The sequence below is a fragment of the Amblyraja radiata genome, chromosome 21 (assembly GCF_010909765.2).
Source record: "Amblyraja radiata isolate CabotCenter1 chromosome 21, sAmbRad1.1.pri, whole genome shotgun sequence".
Lineage (NCBI taxonomy): Eukaryota > Metazoa > Chordata > Chondrichthyes > Rajiformes > Rajidae > Amblyraja > Amblyraja radiata.
Window position 1 is genome coordinate 31,531,026 of NC_045976.1, and position 21,597 is coordinate 31,552,622.

Below are 21,597 nucleotides of genomic sequence, written 5' to 3' on the forward strand. Positions count from 1 at the left end.
ATCAAATGGTGTGGAAGCATATTCAAACCAACACCCAATTACTTCTGTGGTTATGTGAACTCTTCCATCAAAAACAAAGAGGGTAACAGGTGCACTGGAACACCACCCACAGGTTATGTTTCTAATAAATGGCTAATGTGGAGTCATTTCTTCTTTACCATCATGTTTAAATCTTAGAACACCCTACCCAACAACTTTGAAATACCTTGCAGCATTCAAGATAATCTTTTGTCACCTGTTTGATAGCACTTAGGGATGACAAGTGCTGGCTTTGCCAGAGACACCATTAACTTAAATCATCAAAGTAAACCCCAAGGTCTTAATCAGTCCAATCAGACCATCTTAATCAAAATATCCAGCACAAACGGCTACTTAAAAGCACAGTCGTGACAAGGAAAACCAGCCTTGTAGTTCATGTGTTGGGAGACAGCTGGAGCATGAGGACGGAGATACACAGTACAAGAACACACACAAGAAACATATTGCTACAAGCTCCTGCACGATCATCTGTGACCCAGGGTTTCACAGGACTGGAGATTAACTTTCTCAACCACAGCCCTTCCAAGAAGTCCATGATCACCATTTTTAGTCTGTGATTCGAGTTCATCGAACTACATTTGTGTGATTTCAAAGTGCAGTCACTGATCAGGTTTAAAATGGTCCTGGACTAATTTGAAGCAAAATGCAATTTTAAAAAATAATTAATAACAGAAACGTGCTAAATTCCAAGCAGTGCTAGCACTGTACAGCAAGTCAACCAAGTATTCTCTTCTGATCAAAGTAGGCTTCCAGTCTATACAGGGCATAATCCTGAAACAAAAGAGACATCACCTTAGTTCTTCAGAGAGCACAAAGCAGAATCATCTCCAATTTATAAAGTGGGAAGCAAGTGAGTGGGTGAGCCAGTCAAGGGAGGATGCTGTGGTGGAGGGGAGGGACAGTGCAAGGCAGGAGGGCAGGCAAGGATGGGAAAACAAGGTGCAGGAGCAGGCTAAATTGGTCAATTGTTCATCCTCCACGATTCAGTACTATCATGGCTGACAAACTCTTGGCATCAACATCAATTTTCCCCCATTCCACCTCATCTTCAGTGCAAATGTCGGAATATATTTTAGGTGACATAGACATCGTCTCCACCCTATGAGAGAAGGAAATCTATTTTCTGTCCAAAATGAGCGGCCGTTATTCAAAATATGCTCATGTTACAGATACCCCCACAAGGGAAGATAGCCTCTTTCAACATTTGTCAACTATTTCATCTGGGGATATTCTGAATGAACTTTCTCTGTACCATCTCCACACCCCATACCTCTCACATAAGGGACCAGGATCCCACCAACCTTCCCAACTGCTTGCATATTAACTTTTTCACGTATTCCACTCCCCAAACCATTTACAACAGTTTTCACGTTGTTATATTGTGTTTTTTCCAAACTTTCATCCAAAATAGATAACCCCATTTTCCCACAGCAGTCTTCATCTCCCACTTCATCTCCCACTCACTACATCCTTTGTGAGCTGTGCACTCTTCAACTTGCTAACCCACTTTGTCTCATCAGCAAATGCCCGTCATTTCATCCCGATCAAAACTGTAGATTATATATAGTTGCACTAGCTACCGATTGCCAATCCAGAAAAGAACCATTTACTCATGTCGGTTAGCCATTTCACATCCCTTGCCAATGTATAACCCCATTCCTGTCCTCTCTTAACTTATGCACAAGAATGGGAAGACAAAAAAGATGAGGTAGTGTGTAATGAGAGGCAGAAAGATACACAGACACACATAACTCACCATGTAACCGAACTCAATTGTGGAAAGCTTTGCTTGTATAATAGCCCAGAGTGCCCACAGGTAGTGAGAGGCTAGGGCATACCTTAAGAAAGTAATACATAGCATCAGTTAGTTAAAACAGAAAAAAACCCTTCATTGGCCCAACTTCCCACAATTTCATTCTAAATCTGGCGTTATTACTGATAAACAACTAATCAATCCTGTCTGAAGAAGGGTCTCGACCCAAAACATTGCCTATTTCCTTCACTCCATAGATGCTGCCTCACTCGCTGAGTTTCTCCAGCAATATTGTCAACAATCCATCCCAAACATCATGCACAGGTCACTGTAAAACAGCACTAGAGGAGTTTTACTACGAGTAATACACAGCTTTAGGTCAGTGTTCTCCAGTCTCCTTAAACGGGTTGGAGAGGTACTTTGGAGCTGAAAGTGGTTGGGAGGGAGGGGAAGCAGTGAGGCAGTGAGACTGTAAACGTAAAGGTGAGAGTGTGGCAAGAGGTTGGAGCTGCACTGTAAGTATTCATGGGAGGCAAAAATCACCGCGGCAGATAAGAAATATATTCCAGGAAAGGCCTCACTCTATTTTGTTCAACATGAAATACAAAACAGAGGCTATAACTCTTACTACCCAAGATGTGCTTTAGCATTTTCTGTATTAAAAGGTCAGTGCCCTCTGGGGCTTTCAATCTTGCTACCATGGCTCATGACTCCATTTAGCATGAACATCTACCTCATAAGAAGAGTAAGAGGTCTTCAGGTTTCACATGGAGAGTAGATTAAACAGCATCAGCCAAGTCCACCAATCTTTAGATTCTAGCAGTTACTTGTGCAGAAAAGCACAGTTTAGCTGCCAGCCTCACCATCCTTATATCCCCACTGTTATAAAACCTCTCACTAACTTAACCCCCTGATTATTCCATACAAGTGCCCAACCTGTTGATCTCAATGATCATCTCTTCTTCAATTTTCAACTGATCATCATGCACCGAGTCCCCTTTATTCCCCGAATATTCAGAAAGGTAATGTCTGATGAAGTGAAGCTGAGGAGAAATAAGAGTTTAAAGTTATTTAAGTGAAGTAGACAAACCACATTTGCTGTTAATGGAAGTTGACCCTGAATGTTTTTGAGACATGAAGAATTCCTGATGGCAAGATTCTCAGAATCAAGAAACAGCTTCTGAAAGCGTTTCTTTAGAGGCCTAACATTGACTTTTGTGTGACCAATGCCAGATGTTGTGGTAAGAGGAAGAATTTCCCTTCCTTTTTCACCTTGTGTAGATACCCAAAGACCAGCTTGCTGTTGTCAATACCTGCTGCTGTCGGTTGGGATAATTCTCCATATTAGCTTTGAAGAAAGGCCACTGATCATAAGTGTAGTCATACATCCATTCACAGAAGTGATTTCCAATGTCAAAGCCCCTGCGAACAAAGACAAGGCAGAAGGTACACGTTAAGCAGCAGTCCTCCCTTTCCCCCGCGCTCGCCCTCCAACAGGAACCCAGATTCCCATTGCAACCCATAGCCCCATCACTCCTCCCCAACCAGGGAAAGCTAATAGTTAAGCCCCCAAAGAGTGATTGCCATTGAGGGCAGTGGTCAGATCCAACCTAGTTGCATGACCAAAACGATAAATAGCCTGTCCAGAACAAGATTATGTCACCTGCAAATATGGCTTGGCTCTAGCTAATATTGCCAAAACCAGAATGTACTGGTGGTTTCCAGTTCGTACTTATCTGTGGTTTTTGGGGAGGGGGTGGAGGAAATTGGGGAAGGAGGGAGGAGTGTTTCTTGGTCACTTGTCTGAAGTATCCAGCCTGACACCTATCCATATTCTCCAGGGCTGCTGCCTGACTCGCTGAGTTACTCCAGCCCTTTGTGTAAATCTTTGGTACCCATGCTCGTGTTGAAGACTTCGGATCTTAGCCTAATAGCTCAGAGGTCATTACCTGTAGTTGTAGCTGCTGTACTCAAAATCAATCAGCATCAATTTATCTGTGGATGTTGCGTCTTTGTCCGCCAAATAGAGAATATTACCTTGAAAAGGGGAAACAAGGTAAATCAGAAAAAGCATTCAGCAACATTTCAAGAATCTTCTCCATACTGATTTAGAATAGGCACATGGATTTTGAGGGGTTTCATTTTTTTCTCATCAATGTACCATGTCTCTACCCCTTTCCATAGGGACCACTCCCTTAATTCCTTGGTTCACTCATCCCTTCCAACCCAACCCAAACCACCTCTTTCCAGGTATTTTTCCTTGGAACCGCAGGAGGTGCAACCAGGGATCCATCCAGGTTAGTCAGGGTATTGAGTATAGAAGTTGGAACATTATGTTACCTTTGGGTTCAGTTTTGGTCACAGAAAGGACGTCATAGCTGGAAAGAGTGAGGAGCAGATTTATGAGAAGGTTACCAGGACTGGGGGCCCGAGCTGAAGGTCGAGCAGGCTAAGACTTTATTCCATGGAGGGCTGGAGACTAAAGGGTGATCTTTTAAAAATATAATACCATGAGGGGAATAAATAGGGTGAATGCACAGAGTCTTTTACCTGGCAGAGGGGAAATCAAGACCAGAGAATATAGATTCAAGGTGAGAGAGGAAAGATTTAATAGGACCCCGAGGATCAGCTTTTTCCACACAGAGGGTGGTGGGTATCTGGAACGAACTGCCAGGGGAGGTAGTTGAGACCAGTACCAGTACAATATTTAAAAGACATTTGAACAGGTACATGGATAGGAAAGGTTGAGGGATATAGGCCAAACACAGACAGGTGGGATGAACATCTTGGTTGGTTTGGCTGAAGGGCCTAGTTCTGTGCTGTATAACTATGACAAATGGAAGGAGGAATTGAGAGGGCTATCAAGCAGTCTTAGATCTGCGCTTCGATTCTTTGTCTGGATTCTTCCAAATTCAAACAGCTCAAAATTTCATGTTAGCCTTAGGGTGTGTCCAGAAGCCTCACCACACTTTTAAAAGCAACCCACTTTCAGGACATCCCTTTATCTGCAAACATCCTACTCCAAGTTCCTGTCTAATACCATCAAGGTTGGCACTGTCCCAATTCAAAATTTTAACTTCTGGACCTCCCCTGACTTTAACTATTATAAAGCCAACAGAACCATGGTCGTTGGTACCAAAAGACCTGTCATTTGCCTTGCATTACTACAGAACAGTAATGTGTTCAGACACACTACTAAGGGAACAATATAGCTCTGAACAATAATTGACCAGAACTAATTGCAAAACATTTGGTTGATACTGCAGCCTGTCACAGCTCAGCTGCTCATTCTGTCAATTAAAAGCCCCCCCGATAGAATACTTATTTATTCTACACCTTTACCTTCCTGTACATCATTATGACAAAAAACCACAGGTGACCATGTGGCTTCAAGAAGCGACCTGAAAGAGGGGGATAAAAAAAAAATCACTAAATTAGCATATGACATTGATTTCTGAGAGTGAGAAAGAACAGGAAAAGATGAAAAAGTATTAACCTCAAGTTTCTGCCAATGACCAACATCCTCCGATTATTGTCTGGTCAAATAATAAAGCAATGATTAAAGTAAAGTTAAATTCTTACTTTAAACTCGCCAACTCTCCTGGCAGGTTGAAAGTCTTCAGTTTATTAAACTTTTTCACATGTGCCTCTCTGACGAATGTCAATCCCATTATCTGCTTGAGATACCTTAACAAGAGGAGAGAGATGGTCTTTAATAAAACTACTTAAATGATGAACACAAGACCACTGGCTCGCCCCCGATTAAGCCTGCATCAGACAATCTTTTGAAGCAAAAATAAAGATGGACATTTATCCCTTCAAACCTCCGCCATTCAAAATGATCATTCGAAAGGCTCACCCTTCATTTCATTACCTTATTTTCTATTCACCATGCAGGACCCGGTGCAAGGACTAGGCCTCTCCCTCCCCCGGCTCCAGGCCGCTCGGCCCATTCACCCCACAGCCCCCGCCTCAAATACAACTTCATGACCAACATGGGGGGGGGCAGAAAAAAGGAAGAGGAGGAGCCAGAGGGCTGAGGGAGAGCTGAGAAGGGGAGGAGACAGTAAGGGCTACCAGAAATTGGAGAACCTCCCACATTGCAACACATCACACGTGCTCCGGTTAAACTCGATCTGATATTTCCCCATCCATTTCTGCAGTTGGTCTATATCCCGCTGTATCTTCCGACAGCATTCCATTCCTCACCACCTGCATCTCCATATCACAAACAGCAAGGGTCTCAGCATAGATCCCTGCAGAACTCCATTGGTCACAGAGCTAGAGCCAGAATATCTACCATCCATCACAACCCTCCTATCAATACACCAGCTCTGAATGTATATGACCAAGTCATCATGAAACCCCTACATCTTAACTGCTGGATCAGCCTACCCGGAGGGGCCTTATCAAATCCTAACTAAAATCCACTGCCAACAATCTCCTTCATCACTTTCAATCTCCTTCATCACCTCCTCAATAAAACACTCTATCAAGTTAATAAGACATGACCTGCCACATACAAGCATCTTTCAATCAATGCTCCAATTTGGGTTCTGTAAAGGATAAGGAATTTACACATTTCCAGGTCTAGATCCGGTCATATAAAATGCACAGCAAACGAGTTCTACTATTTTTCCTTGCATTGCGCTTAACAATTTACCAAATCCATTTGGCTTCACGGCAACAGTAGCCCTGTTGGGGTACTTACATTGGCAGTTCAATCTTTCTGGTTTCAGATCGGCTCATTTTTATTTGAACAAAAGGTTTGGAGGGTATGTTTATTTGAACAAAAGGTTTGGGTGGTGATGGTGGTAAGAGACCAGCTCATACCCATGTTTAGTAGCAACAAGACAAAGCAAGACTATTCAAAGACAACATTTGTAGGAGTATATTTACAAATAGAACCCTGGTCTAATCCACCCAGATTAGTTGGAAAAGGACAATCCAAGGTTTAGAAGCACAACAGAATTGTGAAGAGGTAAATTAGAAAAGAGGCAGCTAAGAGAATGCCCATTTTGTAATTGCTGTTGCATTGGTCACTGTACTCTTTCCCTGTTATTCACTCCACTCAAACGGATGCAGATTCTGGTCAGTCATACCTGTCCATAGTCTCAAACAGCCACTTTGGTTCTTTGTTGAAGGGCATGACCATTCCATGGAATCGAGACATTTTTACTGCTATCTCTGCTGAAATATCTGGAAGTCCCAACTCTTCAGTCAGCAGTCGACGGCTCTAGTCAGACAGATTGAGGATGCCACATTAAATATATGCAACTTTCCAGCCCATCCTTCATAATAAGTGCACAACCTCACTAATATAGGCATCACTCAACTACAAGAAGAAACTTGAGAAATAGGGGGCTAAAAGGTGCAAGAAAATTTTGGTTTCACATGTTCCTAGTTTGGCACCAACTACCATCAGCAGTAGCCAAATGAATTCTGAAGTGTGTAGACACATCCTATCTGCTCAAGTTCAAACAATTGCCTCAAAACTCATTGGCCGGCAGTTCATTCTACATCAAGACAATCATCCCAACCATATTGCTAAAGCAACAGAGGAGTTTTTCAAAGCTAAAAAATGGTCAATTTTTGAGTGGCCGTCAATCACCAGATCTGAACCCAATTGAGCATGCCTTTTATATGCTGAAGAGAAAACTGAAGGGGACTATCCCCCAAAACAAGCATAAGCTAAAGATGGCTGCAATACTGGCTTGGCAGAGCATCACCAGTGAAGACACCCAGAAACTTGTGATGTCCATGCATTGCAGACTTCAAGCAGTCATTGCATGCAAAGGATATGCAATAAAATACTAAACATCGCTACTTTCATTTACATGACACCTGTGTCCCAAACATTATGGTGCCCTGCAATGGGGGAGGGGGACTATGTATAAACACTGCTGTAATTTATACGTGGTGAAACCAAAATGGATAAAAATGGCCTTTGTTAAAATCTGACAACGTGCACTTTAACCACGTGATTTTTTTTCTAGTACAAATCTCAAATTGTGGAGTTCAGAGGCAAATAAATAAATGATGAGTCTTTGTCCCAAATATTATGGAGGGCACTGTGACTGAAACAGGTGAAGGATCAGGAATTATTCAGTACCATCCCATCTAAAATATCTATAATAGAATTAAGGTCTGCTGCTCAGCCTTTTGGGCATTATGCTATATTCAGCACACTCCTAAATGCTATAGAATGCTGTGTAACCCAGTTGTACAAGGACATCACTAAAGTGACAATCTTATAGCAACGACACTTTAAAACAGCAGCTATATACTATATACTCCAAGCATTCAGATGAGCAAATTTAAGGTGGTTTTGATCTAGTACATGTCAGACAGTATCTCTGGAGAACGTGCAACAGTGACGTTTTATGTCTGAAGAAGGGTCTCGACCCAAACCGTCACCTATCCATGTTCTCCAGCAATGCTGTCTGACCGGCTGAGTTACTCCAGCATGTCGTGTCCTTTTAAGGATAAAGGTTCTGTCTGCATAAAGAATCTGAAGAACTTCCAATCAATGGAGTAAGAACACTAAAATTAATTGGTTTTGCTTCCATTCATAGTGTTGTAAACATTTACATTAAATTGGGAAGAATATGAACAAATATGTCTTTTTGCAAGAATGCACAATGAGATGATACAGGAATGACACTTGTCCACATGCTAAAGAATATTTTAGACATTGCTTCACTATTGCTTAAATATACCATGGAGTTCTTTATCACATCTGGTGTATAAATGCTGCACAGATCTAATCTCCCACCAGCTGCACAACATAGAGGTTAGCAAAGGAAACAAACCAGGTCCACCCATACTGAAGCATGGTCTGGACTGACAATAACAAGATCTTAAAATAATTGTGTGAAGGAGATGAGAAATAAGAGGACATGCTACAAAGAGAATGCACAAGTTAATTTCATTTTTGGCCACTTACTATGCCAGCAGGTTCAATACCACCTCCAACTGCCAATTCTAGTCAACAAGCCCAATGCAGTAAACCATTTGCAACCAGTTCAGCAAGGCCTCTGATGAGTAGGGTATCCCCATAGAGGATGAATGACTGTACATGGATGCTGCAAATGGTGCAGGAACAATTTTCAAATTTTAAAAGTAACACAGGAGAGAAATAACTTCATACTGGAATGTATTGCTCCAAACGTCCCCGCGGAAACACTCCATATAATCTTGGTCCCAAGGCACGTTCTGCCAATACAGCAAACATCACGCTCTCCAGTACCAGAGAATCCACACCCTGCGAGGGACAACAAAAATGCCTACTGTCAAAACAGCAAAATTCACATCCATTAGGATGACCACTACTTTCTGGAAATGGCTTTTGAAAACAGGCAGTTTACATTAGATAATAGATTAGCAACTTAAACAGCATCAGGTTAGAAATTATGCAGCATAGAAATAGGTCCTTTGAATGTACATGCCATCAAGTGCTTACCTATACATTAATCCCATTTACTTGGTCTAAGGTTTATGCACTGATTCTAGTGCTCGCCTAGAAACAAATATGGATATACCTGCCTCCACAACCTTCTCAGATAATAAATTCCAGATTGCATTCATGCTCTTGGGATGATGGGGAGTGGGGGGGGGGGGGGAGACATTTTTCTCAGATCCTCCTTATCCAAAAGTTATGTCATCTGGTATTAGATACCTCTGATGTCGGTTGAAATTTCTAATGTTTTCCGACTTGGGACCTTCGTAATTTTGTATACCTCCCTCAAACCTGCGCCTCCCCCCCAACCCCTTCAGCTTCTTCTACATAGAAAACAAACCTAGTATTTCCAGTTTCTCCTTGCTCCTACATTGTAGTGACTAAAACTGTGCCATATTCCAGATGTGGCCTAATTCATGGGAACCTAATCTATGCAACCTCACTGGCTAATCCAGTCATGTATCCATATGGCATCTTCTACCATATTATGAATCCAGGCTGCCACCTTCAGGAATCAGATTTAGTTTAGAGATACAGCTTGGAAATAGGCCCTTCAGCTCACCGAGTCCACATCGACCAGAGATCACCCTAGTTCTATCCTAAACTAGGGTGATCTCTGACTAGTTCTATCCTAAACATTTACAGAAGCCAATTAACCTACAAACCTGCACGTCTCTGGAATGAGAGAAGAAACCAGAGCACCTGGAGAAAACCCACATGGTCACAGGGAGAACAAACAAACTCCGTACAGAGAGCACCCAAAGTCAGGATTGAACCCAAGTCTGTGACACAGAAAGGCAGCAACTTTCTGCACCACCATGCTGCCCTTATACACCAAGGACCCTCTGTTCCTCAGAACTGTCCATCAGTCAAGATGTTTGCCCGACCCTTTAGTCCTCCCAAACGACACCACACTGCAAGATTAAATTCCATCTGCCATTACTCTACCTTTGACTTAAACCAGCATCTGCAGTTCTTTCCTACACATTACCAGCTGATCAATATCATCCTAAAGCCCACAATTACAATCCTCACCAACACCTGTGTCATGTCAAATCAATTTTCACGATTCTACTTTCATAATAATTGAAATGATATAGACAATAAATAAAGGTCCCAATACTAGGGCCTGTGGTACATTACTTCCCACAGGCTTCCATTTCACCCTCTATCATCAAGCTGGCTTTGGATCCAATTTGCCAACTTCCCTCCCCTGAATCCCATGTGCTGCAAACATTGGATGAGTTTCCTACATGGACCTTTGTCAAAGACCTAACTGAAGTATATAAACTGCACTGCTCTCATCAATACATTGTTGACTCTTCAAACAAAAGAAAACAAGTGGTTAAACGGGATGTCGCACTAAAATGACACTGCATTCCTGCCTTTCCAAATACAGTAATTACAATGTTTTTCAGTCATTTCATTCGGACTCAATAAATAGTCCATGAATTATTTGGTTTATCCCTATTCCTTTGCTTGAATAAGGGCACCACGTCAACTTTCTTCTAATCATGTTATTTCACCCATGGGCAGCAAAATTAAACACATCAGGGTCCCAGCCATCTCCTCCCTTTCATAGTAACTTTGCCCATTTTAAGCTTGCAAAAGGCATGCAAATAGCATCTTCATGCATAAAATGCTCCAGAATTCCAATATTATCCTCCCAAAATCTCTCCAAATACAATATCCTTCTCTTTAGGGAATAGAAATAAATATTATTTTAAAACTACACTTTCATCATCTGTGAGCACATATTGCATTTTTGGATCCAAATGGCACTTACTTGTTACCCCCAACCCTTCATACATCTCAAATGCTTTTGGATTTTCCTTTTTGATTTGCACCAGTGGTACTTTGGTAACTCACATTTCACTGCACCAATTGGTGCATGTGACAATAAATGTCCTTTGCCCCTTGTCTATAGATTTCTTCATTTGAACAATATGTAGCTCAAGATGGGCAATAAAAGTGTTTTACTTCACCATCCTAGTGTACATTCCCAGGACATGTATAACATCTCTAATGGGCACTACTCTTGCCAAGATCCCTAATTAGATACAAAGTAAAACTCTCCAGACATCAAACATGGCCAGGATGTCATAGGTTAGATACAAATCTAAATATATTCCCTTTCTGCACATTTTGCTTAACGTATGTGGCTACATGAATGGCCAAATTTAAAAATGGGAAATGTACATCAGAAAATGACCCAAGTTTAATTTGGAAACTAGAGATATCATTAGCTAGTAAACAAAACTCCAATCATATTCTTATCACAGTAGTGAGCAATTAATGCAGGATGCCTGCATTGATAAAGCAGGATCAGTTAGCTGCAGGACCATTAGAACATGCATCAAGAGGAGCCATTATTTTTAGTTGGGGACTGGGTAACATGGGATATGGCTTGAAAGTAAAATGAGGGAAGTAGGACCAGGTGTGTATTGGGCCTCTGGTGTGATAAACATATCCACAGGCTTTTCACACTAGAGAAGCAAGAAAGAGATGGGAGTTTTAGGCCAGGAATATAGGCAGAGCAAAGAATTGTCCATCTTAGAACTAAAAGTAGAATAAAATATACATGACTAAAAGGTATTAAGTGGGTCCATTGTTTGGTGCTATTCACAAGAGTGTTTTCACATGACTTGAAATCACAAGCACACAAAATTATGTTGCAATTACCAAACTCTAATATTGCTTAATGAGAAACCAAGTAGTAAAATGAAAGCTGATAACTCAGGACCATAAAAATACTTCAGCATACAGTGGCTTGCAAAGTTTTCATACCCCTTGAACTTTTCCACATTTTGTCACGTTACAACCACAAACGTAAATGTATTTTAATGGGATTTTATGTGATAGACCAACACAAAGTGGTGCATAATTGTGAAGTGGAAGGAAAATGATACATGGTTTTCAAATTTTTTTACAAATAAAAAACTGAAAAGTGTGGCGTGCAAAAGTATTCAGCCCCCCTGAGTCAATACTTTGTAGAACCACCTTTCGCTGCAATTACAGCTGCAAGTCTTTTGGGGTATGTCTCTATCAGCTTTGCACATCTAGAGACTGAAATTTTTGCCCATTCTTCTTTGCAAAATAGCTCAAGCTCAGTCAGATTGGATGGAGAGCGTCTGTGAACAACAATTTTCAAGTCTTGCCAGAGATTCTCAATTGGATTTAGGTCTGGACTTTGACTGGGCCATTCTAACACATGAATATGCTTTGATCTAAACCATTCCATTGTAGCTCTGGCTGTATGTTTAGGGTCGTTGTCCTGCTGGTAGGTGAACCTCCGCCCCAGTCTCAAGTCTTTTGCAGACTCTAACAGGTTTTCTTCCAAGATTGCCCTGTATTTGGCTCCATCCATCTTCCCATCAACTCAATAATAATAATAATAATAAATTTTATTTAATGGGCGCCTTTCAGACATCTCAAGGACACCTTACATAGATAATCGGAATAAAAACATATAATCGGAATAAAATAAGTAATAAAGACATCACAGAGACACAAATTAAAAACATAGTTCAATCCAAAAACAGAAAATCAAAAACACAATGTGAAGAGAGAGCAGCGGCAGCCAAAGCGCGCCAGCGTCCACTCTCTCTTCACGGCAGCCATCTAGGACACAGACTTACAGGATTACAATTAGACAAAAAAATCATCCCCCCACAGTGGATAGCACTGTGGGGGAAGGCACAATGTCCAGTCCCCACCCAAGTTCACCCCAAAGTCAGGCCTAGTGAGGCCACCGCAATTGCCTCTGCGGAGGCCCGATGTCCCTGGCCGTTCTCACCGGGTGGTCTTGTCCCGGCGTCGGGAGAGTCCTCTCGGCGGCTGGGCCACCTGGAACGGCCGCTTCCTGGTTGGAGACCGCGGCTGCCGAAGCCGACAAGGCCGCGCCGGTTTGAAGCTCCCAGGCTCCCGATGATAAAGTTGGCGCCGCCTCTCCGCACTGCCGCCTCTCCGCACTGCCGCCTCTCCGCTCTGCCGCCTCTCCGCACGCCTCCTCTCCGCTCCGCAGACCCGCAGCCCGGAGATGTTGCTCTCGGCGGTCCAGCTCACCAGAGCTCCAGCACGTCGCTCCAGCGCGGCGACCCAGGCAAGGCATCGCCTGCTCCACTCTGCTCCGCGATAGCGCTCCAGCGCTGTGCTGCCACCGAGGCCGAGGTGCTGGGCGGTCCCCGCCAGGAAACGGCACTCCAAGCCCGCTGGTAGGCCACGAGGACGGGTCGACGGGCAGCCAGGAGAAAAGGCTGCCACACCGACCAGGTAGGGACCTAGAAATAAAGTTTACACCTACCCCCACATTAAAAAGTACATATCCCCTGCAAACAAAAAACAGGACTCACTAAAAACTATTTAAAAAAACGAATTAAAACGGATGGCTGCTGGCTAGCAGCCGTTCACCAAGATGGCTCCTCCTCCCTGACCAGCTTCCCTGTCCCTGCTGAAGAAAAAGATCTCCACAGCATGATGCTGCCACCACCATGTTTCATAGTGGGGATGGTGTGTTCAGGGTGATGTGCAGTGTTAGTTTTCCACCACACATAGTGTTTTGCATTTAGGCCAAAAACTTCAATTTTGGTCTCATCTGACCAGAGCACCTTCCTCCACATGTTTGCTGTGTCCCCCACATGGCTTGTGGCAAACTGCAAACGGGACTTCTTATGGCTTTTTTTCAACAATGGCTCTCTTCTTGCCACTCTTCCATAAAGGCCCGATTTGTGGAGTGCACGACTAATAGTTGTCCTGTGGACAGATTCTCCCACCTGAGCTGTGGATCTCTGCAGCTCCTCCAGAGTTACCATGGGCCTCTTGGCTGCTTCTCTGATCAATGCTCTCCTTGCCCGGCCTGTCAGTTTAGGTGGACGGCCATGTCTTGATAGGTTTGCAGTTGTGCCATACTTTTTCCATTTGCGGATGATGGATTGAACAGTGCTCCGTGAGATGTTCAAAGCTTGGGATATTTTTTATAACCTAACCCTGCTTTAAACTTCTCCACAACTTTATCCCTGACCTGTCTGGTGTGTTCCTTGGGGTTCATGATGCTGTTTGTTCACTAATGTTCTCTAACAAACGTCTGAGGCCTTCACAGTACAGCTGTATTTATACTGAGATTAGATTACACACAAGTGGACTCTATTTACTAATTAGGTGACTTCTGAAGGCAATTGGTTGCACTGGATTTTATTTAGGGGTATCAGAGTAAAGGGGGCTGAATACTTTTGCACGCCACACTTTTCAGTTTTTTATTTGTAAAAAAATTTGAAAACCATGTATCATTTTCCTTCCACGTCACAATTATGCGCCACTTTGTGTTGGTCTATCACATAAAATCCCAATAAAATACATTTACGTTTGTGGTTGCAACGTGACAAAATGTGGAAAAGTTCAAGGGGTATGAATACTTTTGCAAGCCACTGTATGTCATAGCAACATGGAAACAGAAACATGGTTTTCGATTTAACAGCACAAATCCCAATTTAAGAAGTTACCTCCTTTTTTGGTGTAACATCTTGAAACAGGCGTCTTCTGGATGTAGCACTAGAAGGTCACACACTTGATAGATCAAATGACCTCATTTTGTGCAATCTCCAATTCCTAGATGAACAAAGCTGTGCTGTAGTGTGCAATTCATGTGGAAAGATATGCCTTCATCCAAATTCAGTACTCTCCTTGTTCCTAACCAGGGAGAATTTTATTGCAGCTAGGTACTATCAATTAAAATCCTGCCGCAAGTACATAGACTGTGGGCACTTCACAATCCAGATACAAACTGGGACAGCAATAAGAAAACAAGGCTAAACACGAATGTGTAGGAAGGAACTGCAGATGCTGGTTTAAACCGAAGATAGACACAAAATGCAGGAGGGACAGGCAGCATCTCTGGAGAGAAGGAATGGGTGGCGTTTCGGATCGAGGCGTTTTCTGAAGAAGGGTCTCGACCTGAAATGTCACCAATTCCTTCTCTCCATAGATGTTGCCTGTTCCGCTGAGCTACTCCAGCTTTTTGTGTCTATCTGATGCTAAACAAATGTTCACTTCTGTGGTGTGAACAAGCTTAACATACATCAAATCCCTGAGTCTTATCCCAGTTAAAAGAAATTCTTCTGCCCTCTAGTGAGTGAAAAATAATTTTCAGTATTCAGCTATGCAGTTCGAGTGAACATTTTGCAGACACTTGACAAGTCGATTAAAGTGCTACAAGTGTAAGCACGTTAAAAAGTGGAGAAAGTTGGCAGAGCAAAAATGAAGATAAAGGAATCGATAATTCTTTAAAGGGGTCCCAATTTGATATGGGAAACAATTTTCAAATAGTCCAAGAGTTTAAATGGTTTTGCCACTTACCTGCAGATGGCGCCATAAACTCGCAGCAGTACCTGGCGAGGTTCATCGCCCACACTCAGCACATGATCTGGCAGTGTGCAGAGATACAAGAGGTTACTGAGGCCTCCACTAGAAACAAAAGGGTGCAGACAAGAAAACTATTAACTATTTGCCAACCAAATTCAGGATTTTGTTCCAGTGTAGCGTTTGTTCGTAATAGGAAAGGTGGACAAGTGTCAACATTGCAAGGGTTAATCATTTCGATGTTCTAAAAATAATCTGAAACCAAGGGTCCAGATTATGCCATGGCCTCGAATAATAAGTAGCGCATGACAAGAGATACCCAGCTGAGATTCATCTCTAATAGCAGTCATAATCACAATTTGAAGAGATAGTCCACAGCCAAATCCAGCCATCCAGCTGCAAGATGGACAACAATTCTAGGCCAGGTTAATTTTCCCTGGTATGAATTGTACTATTATTTGAGCTTCTTCATAAACTACCCAAAATTATGGCTGGGTTCAGTATGCACCAAGGATGCACACTTCCAACTGCCATGCAGAGATGAAGGCCATAGTAAATTGAATTGACATCAATGCCAAGCATATAAAAAGGAACAAGCCTCTGGTAGAGCAATTGTCAAGGAGGGAGTAAGGAACACCAACTCCAATAGAACCATCCTGATGAAATGCTTAGAACATGGTCCCATCTACACCCTTTGTATCTGAGACAGAACTCGATCTCCAAACCAAACTTTGCAGCTATTAAAGTATGTCGCAAATATATCCACATCAAAGCATGTTCCCATGACCAATATGCTCACCTTTATCAACCTGGCCTATTAACAAAGGCACCAGCAGAAACTTTGCGGCAAGCAAAACAATGTTGAAGATCTCAAGGATTTTCTTAAACAATACCTCTTTACACAACTGCCACTATCCATAGGATCTGAATCACCCTAATGTGTAGTTGAGTATTCTGCACCAAAGATTCTCTCCTAGAAACACCAGAACTGATTTGATAAGAGTGACCAGGAAATCAGGGTTCTCTTGGTACTAGAAGGGGACCACCATCCTTGCAGGGAGGTTTGCTAGTGCTTGTTACGAGTGATGAAACCAGTGGGATGAAATCAAAACAGTGCAACATGACTCATTTGTAGAAAATGGAACAGGCTAGTGCAGCAAGGACAGTAAGCAGAGACAGGAAGGGAACCTTGAGAGAGCCGGTAGGTTGAGCTTTATTTACTTTAATGCAAGGAGCATTAGAGTTAATGTAAGGAGCATTTCAAGAGACAATGGGGGTCGACAAGGATCCTTTTACTTTGACGAGGCACTCCGCAGGCGGCGTATAAAAGCCGGATCCGGGCCAAAAAGTGCGGTCTGAACCCAAACGCCCGCAGAGTCCTCAGCAGATACTCAAGATCCACCCTGTAGAAAGCTTTCTCCTGGTCGAGGGAGAGAAAGGCAGTTGGTACACCAGTCTCCTGAGCAAGGTAGACCAGGCCCCGGCCCAGATGGATATTGTCCTGGATGGACCGGCCCGAGAGTGTGTAAGTGGTCAGCGTGGATCACTTGGACCAGCACTGGACCTAGACGGTTGGCCATTGCGTTTGCAAAGACCTTGTAGTCGGTACAAGTGAAGAAGGCAGTGAAGAAAGCTAATGGAATGTTGGCCTTCATAACAAGAGGATTTCAATATAGGAGTAAAGAGGTTCTTCTGCAGTTGTATAGGGCTCTGGTGAGACCACATCTGGAGTATTGTGTACAGTTTTGGTCTCCTAATTTGAGGAAGGACATCCTTGTGATTGAGGCAGTGCAGCGTAGGTTCACGAGATTGATCCCTGGGATGGCGGGACTGTCATATGAGGAAAGATTGAAAAGATTAGGCATGTATTCACTGGAGTTTAGAAGGATGAGGGGATATCTTATAGAAACATATAAAATTATAAAAGGACTGGACAAGCTAGATGCAGGAAAAATGTTCCCAATGTTGGGCGAGTCCAGAACCAGGGGCCACACTCTTAGAATAAAGGGGAGGTCATTTAAGACTGAGGCTAGAAAAAACTTTTTCACCCAGAGAGTTGTGAATTTATGGAATTCCCTGCCACAGAGGGCAGTGGAGGCCAAGTCACTGGATGGATTTAAGAGAGAGTTAGATAGAGCTCTAGGGGCTAGTGGAGTATTGATAGGGGACGATCAGCCATGATCACAATGAATGGCGGTGCTGGCTCGAAGGGCCGAATGGCCTCCTCGTGCACCTATTTTCTATGTTTCTATGTACAGAGGAGGGAGACCGGGCACCAGTTCTATAGAAGGCGGAGATCATCTTTCTTGGGCAGAAGGACCATGACAGCCCTCCACCAAGACAGGGGTGGAGAAGTCTCCCCGGTCATCAGGCTCTCCCTCAGGACCATGGTGTAGTCCTTCCCCAGGATCCCCCAGAATGTGTGGGGAACTCTGCTGTCAGGCCATCCAGGCCAGATTTCAAATTCAGAAACAGGAATTAAGTGGGTTTGTGGTGCCACACAACAAAACTAAGGGTTTCTCCTCAGTGTGGAGACAAGATAACAGCTCTAAGGATTCTGCTGCTTCTTCTATATTACCAGAGGATTTGTTTTACCTTGATATATAACATTATGAGAGGCATAGACAGGGTAGACATTCAGAACCTTTTCCCCGCAGGGTGGAAATGTCCAACACTAGGGGATATAGCTATAAGGAGAAAAGGGAAAGTTTATTGGAGAGTAGACCAACTGGCACCCGTTGGGTCCCTGTCACATGGGAGGAGGCCTGGTCCCTCAACGCAACCCGTTCCCCAGTAACCCGTAGCCCCCACGAGAGGCGTAGTTCCCCAATTCAACCCGTTGCCAAATGTAAAATTCCAGCATTCCCTGCCTCCCGCCAGCAGTGGACTTAAAAAAATTTGCAATTGCACTTCCCCAATTGCAATACCAATTCACCCTCCTGTCCTGCCAGGAGCTGGAGTAAGTGTTGTGTGATGGCAACATTGTTGCAAATGTCAGGTGGAGGACTGTGATATCCCATTCAGGTGAACAGTTGGTGGAAGCACAGTGTTCCTGTATTGCAACATGGTATCAAGGTTTGGTGGGAGGTGGCAGGAAGGATTTTAATAGTAAAAATCTTGTTAAAGTTGCCTTTTTTAATCCTTGAAATATTAATAATGTGAAAAATAACATCAGTAAGTAAGTAAATTGTATTTATATAACACGTTTAAATCAACTCGTGTTGAAACCAAAGTGCTTTACATAAAAGAATAATAAAGTTTCCGTACATCCATAGAAAAATTAAAAATCGGAAAAATGACATAACACATTATAGAATTCAACAAGAACGTCCCCCCACAACAGAATCAAAATTTTGCACTGTGGGGAAAGGCAACAAAAAGTTAAGTCCTCTTCCTCTGTGAAACACCCGAGGTCGGGGCCTATTTGTGGCCTCCGCAGCCAGTCCGATGTTTTCAGGCCCTCTTTGCCGGAAAGCTGGAACTCCGGCGTCGGGTAAACACTCCTCAGGGGCTTGGAAAATGTCTGGAGCGGCCGCTCCCTCCCCAGAGACTGCGGCACCCGTAGTCCTCAGGCTGCGTTGGCTGGAACTCCGACTCTGGCGATCTCGGATGTTTTAAATCCAGCGCCACCCGCAGCCACAGCTCCTCCATGTTGGAGTCGGCGGTCACCGCACTCCGGAGCTTACCGCTCTGCGACCCAGTAAGGCATCGCCCGCTCCGTGTTGGTATCCCAGCGCTGTCCTGACAGGAAACGCTGCTCCAGTTTTGATGGTAGGCCGCGAGGAAGGGGCGAAAGAAACAGCTCGGAGGGAAGCTGCCTCTACGACCAGGTAGGGGACTAAGAAATAAAGTTTCCCCCTTCCCCTCCCCCCACCCACCACATAAAAGACCTCCAACTAACATTTGTTTTTTGACAGGACTAAAAATGAAAATAAAAAAGGGTGAAAGGACGGACTGCAGGGAGAAGAAACTTGATAGGAACCACCACGGGAAAAAGCAGAGTAAGCTTATGCAAAAAAATTTGCGCTGCCTTATACTGTTTTGGCGTAGCTCCTGAGATCACAGACAAACAAACAAGTCGACACTTTTAGTAGTATATAGTTGTGCGGGATCATGCATATCGATCATGTACAGGCAGGTCAATTAAATTTGGCATTATCTTTGGCACAAACATTGCCAAATGGGTGCAGTCCCCTGCCATTGGTTATAGATTGAATTTGGGAGCAGCGCTATTGGCCTGGACTTACCAGCGATTATTTCAACGGCTGATTTAATGTGATAATGGCTGATCATCCCCAATCAGTACCTCGTTCATGCCTTCTCCCCATATCCCCTGACTCCGCTATCTTTAAGAGCCCTATCTAGCTCTCTCTTGAAAGCATCCAGAGAACCTGCCTCCACCGCCCTCAGGCAGAAAATTGCACAAACTCACCACTCTCTGTGAGAAAATGAGTTTCCTCGTCTCCGTTCTAAATGGCCTACTCCTTATTCTCCTTATACTCCTTATTCTCAACCCTGGTTCTGGACTCCCCCAACATCGGGGAACATGTTTCCTGCCTCTAGTGTGTCCAAGCCCTTAACAATCTTATAAGTTTCAAGCGTTTTGGATTGGTACCAAGTACCAAGTCACATGAGCAGTCACATGGGTCCCAATCTTCTGTTTCCTGCAGTTCTGCTCCCTTTCCCCTCCCCCGAGGTGGAACAAGGATAGTCCCCCGGGTCCTCAACATTCACCCGACCAGCCTCCACATCCAACAGATCATTTTCTGACATTTCCCTACATGATATTGGGGGTAGGGTGTTGACGTGGATAGAAAATTGTTTGGCAGAAAGGAAGCAAAGAGTAGGAATAAACGGGTCCTTTTCAGAATGGCAGGCAGTGGCGAGTGGAGTGCCGCAACGCTCGGTGTTGGGGCCCCAACTGTTTACCCTTTATATTAATGATTTGGAAGAGCGAATTAGGAGCAGCACTAGCAAGTTTGCGGATGACACAAAGCTGGGTGGCAGTGTGAACTGTGAAGAGGATGTTAGGAGGTTGCAGGGTGACCTGGACAGGTTGTGTGAGTGGGCAGATGCGAGGCAGATGCAGTTTAATATAGATCAATGTGAGGTTATCCACGTTGGCGGCAAAAACAAGGGGCAGATCATTATCTCAATGGGGTTAGGTTAGGTAAGTGGGAGGTACAGCGAGACCTGGGTGTCCTTGTACACCAGTCACTGAAAGTTGGCGTGCAGTTACAGCAGTCAGTGAAGAAAGCCAATGGAATGTTGACCTTCATAACAAGAGGATTTCAGTATACGAGTAAAGAGGTTCTTCTGCAGTTGTATAGGGCTCTGGTAAGACCACATCTGGAGTATTGTGTACAGTTTTGGTCTCCTAATTTGAGGAAGGACATACTTGTGATTGAGGCAGTGCAGCGTAGGTTCTCGAGATTGATCCCTGGGATGGCGGGACTGTCATATGAGGAAAGTTTGAAAAGACTAGGCGTTTCAGTGAACACACACTCTGCTGCCACATACTGCTGAATCTACAGGTTTTCAAGAGTTAGATGGGGTGGGAGATTGCAACCTTCACGTGGTCTACACTGCATCGACGAATGCAATCAACCTGGTGTGCACAAACAGAAGATCAAACAGAACCAGTCATCTTACAACTTTCGGCTGTGAACGCCATACATAAGAAGAAGAAGTAGTTAGATTTAGCTCTTAGGACTCAGGGAATCAAGGGACATGGGGAAAAAGCCGGAACGGGGTACTGATTTTGGATGATCAGCCATGATCATATTGAATGGCAGTGCTGGCTCGAAGGACCAAATGGCCTAAACATACACGTATTTTCTATATTTCTATGTTTCTATGTTGTTGACCATTTTAATTCCCCATTCTATTCTCATACCAACCTCGCTGTCCTTGGCCTCACCTATGCCTGAGTGAGACCACATACAAAATTGAAGAATAGTATATCTTTGAAGAGAGATTGAGGAAAATTAGA

The 21,597-nt window shown here is 43.6% G+C and overlaps 1 protein-coding gene across 1 annotated transcript; it reads right to left on the reverse strand.

The window, feature by feature from the left end:
* Nucleotides 1–695: 695 nt before the first annotated feature.
* On the reverse strand, nt 696–17,185 carry LOC116984996 (choline kinase alpha-like). The gene is made up of 13 exons (XM_033039355.1): nt 17,153–17,185; nt 16,902–17,025; nt 15,603–15,669; nt 14,750–14,798; nt 8,943–9,056; nt 6,895–7,028; nt 5,375–5,479; nt 5,135–5,193; nt 3,742–3,829; nt 3,106–3,214; nt 2,729–2,835; nt 1,796–1,877; nt 696–810 (listed from the first exon to the last, which is right to left on the reverse strand). Exons 1-13 carry the CDS (start codon nt 17,183–17,185, stop codon nt 754–756), a joined length of 1,128 nt encoding a protein of 375 aa, XP_032895246.1. The 3' UTR covers nt 696–753.
* Between the last annotated feature and the right edge of the window lie 4,412 nt (nt 17,186–21,597).

Excerpts from the sequence above, each read along its gene's own strand:
- LOC116984996 (XM_033039355.1), bottom strand. The coding sequence starts at position 17,185 with ATGGCCAACCGTCTAGGTCCAGTGCTGGTCCAA. Across the intron at positions 7,029-8,942 it reads GTTTGGAGCAATACATTCCA|AGCCGTCGACTGCTGACTGA; the intron begins GTATGAAGTTAT and ends CTGTCTGACTAG. Across the intron at positions 5,480-6,894 it reads CTGTTTGAGACTATGGACAG|GTATCTCAAGCAGATAATGG; the intron begins GTATGACTGACC and ends CCTCTTGTTAAG.